The sequence below is a fragment of the Acyrthosiphon pisum genome, chromosome A1 (genome assembly GCF_005508785.2).
Source record: "Acyrthosiphon pisum isolate AL4f chromosome A1, pea_aphid_22Mar2018_4r6ur, whole genome shotgun sequence".
Lineage (NCBI taxonomy): Eukaryota > Metazoa > Arthropoda > Insecta > Hemiptera > Aphididae > Acyrthosiphon > Acyrthosiphon pisum.
Window position 1 is genome coordinate 130,996,868 of NC_042494.1, and position 10,164 is coordinate 131,007,031.

Here is a 10,164-nt window from a genome sequence, read left to right on the forward strand (position 1 = left end):
CTGTGAGAACAACTTATAAGAAACCTTGTATTAAATTTTCAAATGTTTTCTATCCACCCAAAAATTTTTTATCGTTATTTTAAAAAAAAAATACTTAGAAAAATTGAAAATTTCATTGGTCTATAAATAGCTCAAAAAAGGTCGAACCACTTGGAAAATTTACCCCGGTATAGACAACGCTAATATAAACATCTGTTGCAAATTTCAAGTGCTTACAATAATTATTTTGGAGTTACAGTAAAATTAAGTTTTCGTTTTTGTCAAAAATTGGTTTTGCGTAAAATTCGCGTTTTTCCGTTATTTTTTTAAGGTTTTTCCTGCCGCTTTTGAAAAGTATTGGGAAATTTTCACTTTTGACCCCCCAAAGTACCAACTAGATTCACTTTCCTTTCAGAAAAAGGTACAACTTTTGAAAATCGAAGCATTTTTACTGCTCCCAAAAGTTGTCGTCAGACCCAAAAAAAAAAAAAAAAAAACAAAAAAAAAAAAAACAAAAAAAAAAACACACATCATTGTAAAATCAATACATTCATCACTTCGTTCAGAATCTAAAAAAAATCAGCTACTTTAATATATTTTACTATATCCAGCGGCATAACTTGACCTCTTTACAAACGGCGGACTTTTACAACAGCTGGATTCAGATTATATGATAGGCGATATCTAATAATCTAAGACCGTGTTTTGACGTCATTTAATTTGGGAATTGTCCGTCAGGAGCGCTAAGAAGGACGATTCTTTAAATAATTCCATGTAGGCGTTATAGCGATATATGCATTAAACCCACGGTTTAAGTTTTAAGTATATCTTAAACCGTGATTAAAACTTAAGGAACTGATGTAGTTAACTTCCCAAACCATTTTTTGGAACTTTTTTTTTTAAAGTTAGTATTTTTATGTTCGACGTGTTGGTGAAATCATAATTTACCAATCTTACTTACTTTTTATGTTATTGTTAATAAACCATGTAAAAATCAATTCTAGGTTTTACGTGGTTTTACTTAGTGATGGGCGCAACCGACTAGTTTTGACTATCGATTGTCTATCGATAGTTTCAAAAACTACCGAGTGATTTTTCAATTGAATAGATATTATTATTCATCGATTGTTTTCTTTCGGTAGTTGCATACGTCTTACACCGACTAGTTTTGACTATCGATAGTTTTCATTCGGTAGTAAATAGTAATACACGTCTAGTACCAACTAGTTTTGACTATCGAGTTAAAAAAAAACAACCGAGTGATTTTTCGGTATTTTTGACCGAATTTACTTGATAATAATTTGGGATAGATATTTTAAAGACAAAAATATAAAAAATGAAATAACCAGCCTTGATACTCGATAGTCGAATCTCGAATGACAACATTAACAACATCATGGCTAAATAGTAAATAATACATAACCTTACCTAAAAAGTAAAAATTTCGATAGTTCGATTAGTTTTCAATAGTTCGATAGTTTTTCGAAAGTTCGATAGTTTTATAAAACAACCGAGTAATTAGATAGTTTAAACTATCGAGTACTTCGATAGTTTTCACTCGGTTGTGCCCATCACTAGACTTTTACTGGTTTACGAGTATTAACAATAACAAAAAAAGTAAGGAACCTAGTTTTTTTTTTTTCTATAAGATAGGTAAATTCTGATTCAATCAACACGTTGAGCTTAAAAATATCAACATTCGATAAAAAAAATTCCAAAAAATGTAAATTCTTGGTACCTACTTTAAACTCAAAACCACGATTTTTCCAAAAATCGAGCATTTTGAAGTTTTTCGACTATAAATTATAAAATTAGTTTGAGCGATTATTTTATAAGTCTATGGGTAGAAGGTACCGAGGCCTATTAACTCCGTCACCCACCCATCGTATTGTTTCCTCTATGTTAGTCCGTGACCGAATCAGCTGATCGAGTTTCGCTTCTATATAAATTGTTCTATGGCTGTATCATAATATAATAGACATAATAGAATTATATTATATTTTTATGTCCATGGACTACGGGCTGTATAATCATAGAACAATATAGAAGCGAAACTCGATCAGCTGATGGGTGAAGTGTTTACCTATGATCTGAAGTCCGAACAATGAAACTGTTTCCGTAACACTGACATGATGTTATACCCGTATTGAAAAACCGTTTCCGCCTAATAGGTAGGGTATTCTGCGCGGGGTCGGGTTGTTTCCACTGTTTACTTTTATCATAGATTACATATGCCACGCCCCCCTGGAGACCGTGTTCAAGGCTACAATCGCCCGATTCGGCCAATTCACAGAGTTTCGTACCCCTGGTATAATGGTATAATGCTGTATTCCGTTTTCATATTCAGTGCCCAGTGGTAAGGTTAGGTTCATATTCTGTGGTAGCTGTAATGCCATATGGTGTATGCCTGTAATATTCTGTTTTCATAGTCTGTTGTTCAAGTTTTCAATTTCATCAAAGTATTAGGCGGACTTAGTGAAATTACATAAAGGTCAGTGAAAAAAAATCAAATTTTAATTCTTACTAAATTATATAGTGGACGCTGGTGGAGTTTTGGTTAAAAAATGTAATACAAACAAATTCCTTGTTTACTCGGATAAATATTTATGATAAACTATTTTTACTTAGATTTGTCCAGCCAGCTGAGTTAAAGAAATCAATCAAGATGCCACCAAGTACAAGTATTAAAGGATTTGATCCAAAAATGTGGGCTGTAGTATTGTATAAAATGCAAGAAGGTGACGTTAGCAAGAAAGACGACATTATTACTATGGTCGCAGCGTATATTGAAAGAGGAAACACTGTTTCAAAAATGAATAAAAATTCTTTACCTTCTTTCGCAAATACTATACAACGGTTGATCGCAGTTTATAACTTGGTTGATAAAGATGAATCAAATCCAATGGCTCTTACTTTATCTAGAGTGGCAGAATGTTTTCCCAAATTAACATGTAGTTATTGTATGTCAGGAGCTAAGAACTTAACAGTTTCCATTGATGAAATGCATTCTGTTTGTAAGGGGTATCCAAAATTTATGATGTGTCAAGCTTTTACTGCGTTAATACCAAATGAAGGAGAATATACACAGACATTGTTAAAAGCCCATGCGCTATTCTTGTACCATTTTTCTTTAAAAATTGCAAGCTATTCAATGAAAAAGAAATCAATTGAGAAAACGGTTCAAGATACTTGGAAATATATGAAAATAGTGCATAAACGCTCATATATGGAGGACAGTCAGAAAAAAGATGTTTTAGAAAAAGTACAGATATTGGGAATAAATGGTTTACAAGATAGTGTAATAAAAGCAGCGGAAATCTTTGATAACAAGTATCAAAAATACCTCAAAAACAATCCTGATTCAGAATAATATGAAACTTTTTAAAAGTTGGTGCTTTTAGAATTAAGAAAGTTGAATTTTTAATACATGATTATAATTTTACATTTATATTTTATTTTGTTTAATATTATTTTGTTCTTAAAAGAGTGATTTACTTGAAGGTTGTTATGTGGCATGAAAAGAATTGTAAAATAGTAGACTGTCTTGCTGTATTGGTCAATAAAATCTATTAATAAGATAATACCTATTACGTCTTGTGTGTATACTGTGAATATTGTTCATTAATTGCATTATTATCTTTGTATAAATCGATCATAGGCATATTTTTTTATGTCTTTGAAATCAACTTTGTGACATATTTTATTTTATGTTTACCTTGTTAAATATAAAGAAGGCCTAATTTTATTGATATTTTAACATAAAATATTAGATTTTTTTAGCAATAGTATTTGAAACAAACAATATTTATTATAACGTATACAAAAATTAATAATATTATATTATATCAATAAATGTAATTAAGATAATATAATACAAGTTTTTAATTTTACTACAATTTGTATGTTTTGTGGATTTAGAATTTAGATGTAATACTAAACCTATTATATTATATAATATGATTGTACTAATCTTCTGCCGTAGGTTGAATTAAGTAAAAACGACAAACTTGGTATAACTTTGATACTTTAGAGTTAAATTATACACTTACGTACAAAACAAAACACGGGGTCTGTGATCTACCACAGGTAGATTGCCTACCTGATAATATACTGCTGGGAATCTCATGGACAACGCCGGTTAGGATGGCTAAACATTAAAATATAATATTATTATTTGCACTTAAACATACATTGCTTCCACAGTGTGTTACACTCTAAAGGAGTTGAACAATCAGAATTTTATTGATGTGTAATTTAGCTAGTTCTTACGTAAAATAACACAATTAATGATAAAATAATTTATATCACAAAATTGAAACTTTTATAAACCATTTAAAAGTATTTGCCATTATAGCATACCTATCCGGTTGTCCATACAATGGTTACAATATTAGTGTAATCTAAGTTCTGAGTATTATTAGATCAAAATGTGGTACAACCTACAAATACAACACTACAACAGCAACAAATGAAAATTAAGTAAATTTATACGAGTTGTAACACTTAATATACTTTGTAATTAAATGAACGAATCATGTATAATTTTAATGGGGTGATTTGGGTCAATACCATAATGTACCTACTAATAAAATAACTTACTAATTATTATAATTGTATGTACTATGTACATAGACATTTAAAAAATATATATATATATATTGTACAATTACATTCTATTACTATACAAAAAAAGAACTATTTACTATCCTTCTAATTTGAGGTATTGTGCTTAAGTACCTAGGTAGGTAATCATTTGTGATTGGTCTTTGCACATTGAATACTGAATCTGAGTTATATATTTGCATCCCAACATGGTGCAGGCAGGTGTTGTGGTCTAGTAACAGAGAGGTTGTAGTTACAGATATAATAAAAATTATTGTAAATCAAAAAATTCTAGTACGAATATTTAGTGTACGTTGTAAGCCAAGATCACCGCTGTTACTACAGTCATGCTCCGTCTAGTAGTATATTGTCTATGGTAGTACAAGTAATTTTTTTTCTTGTTATTCTTTATTTCTTTAATTAAATATTAGTGCATAATGATTAGTACATGATAATGTTATTTATAGTTGTTCTCTCTATTTGACGCTAAAATAAAATACTTTTTATGGTCTTTTTTATTTTATCAATGAAAATTTAACATTTTTAAAAATATATATGTTGATCATAATCACACCAGTTGTGGTATGCTTTTATAATAAAGTATATCAGAAAATAAAGCAAGGTTCAAAGCAACATTTGTCGTGTTTTGTTCAAAGTTGAACACGGGCCAACTCTGGAAATTTGTTGGTAGATCATGGCAAATGAGTGATACTGAATATAATGGTCAATAAGAATATCATGTTAAAAGCTCGAAACCGCTGGACATACAGGTAACATAGCAGCGGTGAGTCTAGCTTTATGTTCACCAGTAAGTTGTTTACATAGACATTAGACATATATAAACAGCTAGATAGCCGACTACTATACAATAGCTATGCAATGTCTTGAAGTTGTGCCGCCATTTGCCTAGACGGCAATGTTTACATTTTATATTTATATTTCTTACATTGTTTATATATGTCTATGGTTGTTTATTAGTTATTACCATAGAAATATAGAATAGATGATATTATAGATTTCATTTATCTGTGTCTTAAACATGAATTACTACTATGTCAAACATAATTGTCATACCATAAACAAATCTATTTATGAATGTAATTTTCATCACTTTAATCAGAATATAAAATAAACCAAAACTGACTACTGCTACTATATTATAAAAAAATATTATAAATTAGTAATATGATTAAGTCTATTATAATTATTGAGTGGTGTTAAGACTTACTCTTAGTGTCTTGGCCTTTCCTAGCAATCTAACAAAACCATCTGACAATCTTTTGATAGAATCACAACCCCTAATATCAAAGACATAAGATATATTGCACTGTGAAGAATGAAGTGGTCAACAATGTGGTGGGTTGGCTTCAGAATGATGCAAGACTTATTATGTAACTACGAGTAACTATAACTATGCTCTTAACGGTATAAATGCAAGAAAAATAATAATTTACAAAAATTGTACAGCTTGTTTTTTTAATTTAAAATGGTAATCAGTTTAAATATACAAAAACATTTTAATCAAACATTTACTACAAAAACTAAAATTGGAAAAATAACTGTAACTATATAAACTATACATTAAAAAACTAACCATGAGACCATGTATAGTGATTTTGTTATATTCTATGTTAATTGGTTCTAAAATGTGGTGGCCTATGAACAACTACACCATTATAAATTTGGTCAGTTAAAAGTGTTTCTCTTTTTGACCAGGTATTTGTGTTTGGGTCGTAAATTTCTACACTATCCACCGCATAGGAATCTGTGTCTCCACCCATAACATACAATAAACCATCTAATGAAATTACTACTGTATAAAAAAAAATTTAATTCAATACAAATTTTACAGACTTCCATAAAAAATAATTATTTTAGTTGCCTACCAGGATTGTATCGGCAGGCCTCCATATCAGCAATAGTCGACCAAACTCCGTCACTTGGGCTAAAGGCCTGGACACTATTGAGAAATTCTGATTCTGTATAACCACCAATAACATATATAACACCGTCCAATATTCCTATACCAAATCCACTGCGGCATACAGACATATCTGCAACTTGTGTCCATGTGTCAAGACTGGGATCATAACATTCTACTGATTTCAATGTTGATGAATCATTATTACCTCCAACCTATACAATTTAATTAAATGAAATGTATTACAAATTTAAAATAAAAAAATAATATAGTTATTCACCGCGTATAAACGATTATTGAGTACACAAACACCCAAATGACTTCTTGCAATTGTCATACTAGTCACCATTCGCCATTTTTGAATACCGACATCAAATACCTCTACACTATTTAATGCACTTGTGTCGTCATGTCCACCAACCTAGAATTACAAAATAATATATATTTATAATATAAAATAAGTAAAATACTAGTATAACTTACTGCATATAAACAATCATCTAATACGCCAACTCCTAATCGATGTCTACTAACTAACATGTCGACCATTGGCACCCAGCAGGGTAATTGTAAAGATACATCGAGCATACTAACAGATCGAGAACTTGATCGATTCATCCCTCCCACAACAAATACAAATTGATCTTTTATAACCCCTACACCAGCTGTCACACAGCTATGATTAATTCCAGGTGCATTCTCTCGTAGGTTTATTGATGGGTCATACCATTGTGTATAACAATTTGGCAATGTATCTGACTGACTGAACATTAGAATTACCTGATAAAATTAAATGGATAAAGTAATTGAGAAGATACATTAAAAATAAAATCACTTTTTGTGAATTATCAAACTGTCTAGGTCTACATCGAATCGATAGTGGAATGGTGAAACGCTGAACTGATTTAAGAAGGTTAAAATGTAATGCTTCAAATACATAATCTTTACCTAAAAACATTGTAATAATAATTAAATGGTATAAATTCATAATGAGGCATTTTAATGAAAATAACATACATTTAGGACTATGTTTTAGAAGAGGTTCTTTAATTACTTTTTGTAATATATATTGTGTTGATGCCAATGGCAAGCGTACATGTTCCATTAATTTTTCCAAAAAATCCTTTCGACAGATCAATTCATGTTTTACCCAATTGATAACACATTCAAACACCTACAACAACAAATAAATATATAATTAAATTAAAACAACAAAATTATATAAGATCAGTTGACCTCTCAAAAGTATTATACTGCATCGCTAAAAATTCAAAGAAGGTTAAAGCTGGATCTCAAAATTAACTTATGTTAAATAAGTTATGTATATTGTATCGAAGGGCCAATTGTATCATCTCCGAAGTTTAATCGGCCGAATTTGCTCGATTATAAAATCTGTTATCAGCTGATTAAGAGTAATCGAAGTGTAACAGTAGACGGTACAACTGGCTCCTAGATTCCTGCAATAGGCAGATGTAAAATAAATATTTAGTTTTGTTACTAACCCAGACCCACCCACCTATTTCTGGTTGAAACACATGGTTACAATATACTCTCATCAAGCTGCCACTGTAAGTATACAATTATATTATATTAAACTAGAACCTCTGTTCCCTGCTCGTTTCACTAACCCTGTTGGCCCATTTGGGTAGCCCCCTTAGCATCTTAAAATTTAAAAAATAAAATATACAAAACTTTTTATATATTTATTTTAGGCAAGTTGATCTTTCATTTAGACTATTAAAATAGAACAATATTATAAATTTTAATTGGCTTACTTTTTCTTCAAATGAAACAGATAAGTCATTACAGGAGATAAGCTCTAACAATTTTTGAAAAGATAAAGATAGGAACTCATCACATTCAGCCACTTCTCTGAAAAAAGTAATTATTATTTGAATAATTTACTGATAGATATAGAGAATTTAATTATATATAATTTAAATCATACAAAAACCGTTTTTTAATGTATGCTTCAGAACTCAACACCAATTCCATACAGTTATGTAAGTCAGCAAATTCTTTGATACCAATACAATTTGAAGGATCTAGTTGTGTTTGTAAAAACTCAGCACATGCACCACTCACATAGTTCAACTGTAAGAGATTGGCAGTTGGTAACAAAACCTAGAGAAATCAACAATAATGCATTTTATAAATTTTGATACCTAGAAGTTTAAACCAAATCAAATAGGTATTTAATTATTATACCTGTACATTTTCCTTGGTGATCATAATTTCTCCAGTATAAATATAATCTACTAATTGTCTTAAAATAGTGGAATCTAATTCTCTTATATTAACAAGATCTTTATTGCTCTCATCAAAATTACTAAACATTGCACTGAAGTATGGACTAGCTGCCATCAAAACATTTTTGTGTCCAAATATTATAGTACCATCGTCCGTTTTAAATCTTATGTCACACAAAACTTCACTTCTAAAAACAAAAAATGTGTTACGTTACTAATATTTATTTTGAAAGAAGCTAAAATCACTGTTAACATACTTGCGGAGAATTAGTAAATCTTCAAGTAATCTAACAGAGTGAGAGCTATTTCTAAAATTTGTTGGTCCACATGCATTGGATTTCAAAACTTGGTTTAACTCACTTCCAGATGATGAAGTATGTAAGGCATCCATTTCTTTTTCCTTTAAAATAGTAACTATATCATATGAAGAATCTATCAATTAGAAATTAGTTTTTATATTATTATTGTATTAAAACTGAAAACGAAATTTAAGATATTTCTACGGTGGAAGCACGGACTAAGAACTAAGAAGTAAGAAATAAGAATTTTAGTCTAAGATTTAGGTTAATCTAAGCCCGTGGCACGATTTAAGAATTAAGATTTACTATCTTAAACCACGAACTATGATTATAATCATAGTTCGTGTCTTAAACCGTGGTCCGTGGGTGGAAGTAAACGTTTTCTGAATAAGAGCAAACATGGATCTAACATCACATTGGTTAACGGGCTCGTTTCCTAGGTTCAGACTACAGATCATATTAGGTAAATGTAAACCGAATCAGCTGATCGAGTGTCGCTAAAGCAGGGGTACGACACTGCGTGTATTGGCAAAATCGGGTGACTGTGGCCTTGGACATGGTCTCCAGGGGGGCGTGGCATATGTTATCATTTAAATAAATCATTTCAACATCATTGTCACAGTCACGATTTAAGATATACAGGTTACTCAACGGAGCAATATTTTTGATGCCCAGTGATTAACCTCGATTGCGGCCTGCGAGAAGCACAGCTAGCGCCCAAGTGGTCATTAATATCGTTAAATATTTTATTTCATGACAATATTTTTATTTTGCCATGAGCCATGAGCGTTATCCAGCCCTCACAGAATTTGTATGGCTTGAAATTTGAATTCTTGGTATCCATATTCGGATTTCGCCATTTTGTGTATTCCTTATTATTTATACCTAGTTATTACTTATGTCTTATAGTTTTAGTTATAACTTATAGTTATAGTTATTATTTATTAGTAACAAATTACAATCATAAAGACATAACAGTTAGGTACTATAACAATCTTGAAGTTTTTCAGTACATCAAATAAATTACCTATTTGATTAATGATGTAAATAATATATTAATTTATTATTAAATACTAAATAGTATTTATTATTTAGCCTTTCACTTTGATGTCTT

At 30.3% G+C, this 10,164-nt stretch overlaps 2 protein-coding genes across 5 annotated transcripts; one reads left to right on the forward strand and one right to left on the reverse strand.

The window, feature by feature from the left end:
* The first annotated feature begins 2,271 nt into the window (after positions 1-2,271).
* Positions 2,272-3,875, forward strand: LOC100162727 (uncharacterized). 2 transcript variants are annotated; one of them, XM_008184455.3, is made up of 2 exons: positions 2,272-2,545; positions 2,608-3,591. In XM_008184455.3, exon 2 carries the CDS (start codon positions 2,645-2,647, stop codon positions 3,347-3,349), a length of 705 nt encoding a protein of 234 aa, XP_008182677.1. In that variant the 5' UTR covers positions 2,272-2,545; positions 2,608-2,644; the 3' UTR covers positions 3,350-3,591. The 2 variants fall into 2 exon arrangements, with proteins under 2 accessions (XP_008182677.1, NP_001155548.1); NM_001162076.2 differs by having other exon boundaries at positions 2,344-2,470; positions 2,608-3,875.
* A 2,207-nt stretch (positions 3,876-6,082) lies between these two features.
* On the reverse strand, positions 6,083-9,361 carry LOC100165499 (ring canal kelch homolog). Of its 3 annotated transcripts, none has more exons than XM_016804068.2 (10): positions 9,009-9,361; positions 8,711-8,939; positions 8,451-8,626; positions 8,278-8,374; positions 7,520-7,676; positions 7,338-7,450; positions 6,986-7,282; positions 6,783-6,923; positions 6,468-6,717; positions 6,083-6,391 (listed from the first exon to the last, which is right to left on the reverse strand). In XM_016804068.2, exons 1-10 carry the CDS (start codon positions 9,140-9,142, stop codon positions 6,213-6,215), a joined length of 1,773 nt encoding a protein of 590 aa, XP_016659557.1. In that variant the 5' UTR covers positions 9,143-9,361; the 3' UTR covers positions 6,083-6,212. The 3 variants fall into 3 exon arrangements, with proteins under 3 accessions (XP_016659557.1, XP_001943819.2, XP_016659558.1); XM_001943784.5 differs by having other exon boundaries at positions 6,085-6,394; positions 9,009-9,359; XM_016804069.2 differs by having other exon boundaries at positions 6,087-6,394; positions 9,112-9,357.
* Positions 9,362-10,164: the final 803 nt, after the last annotated feature.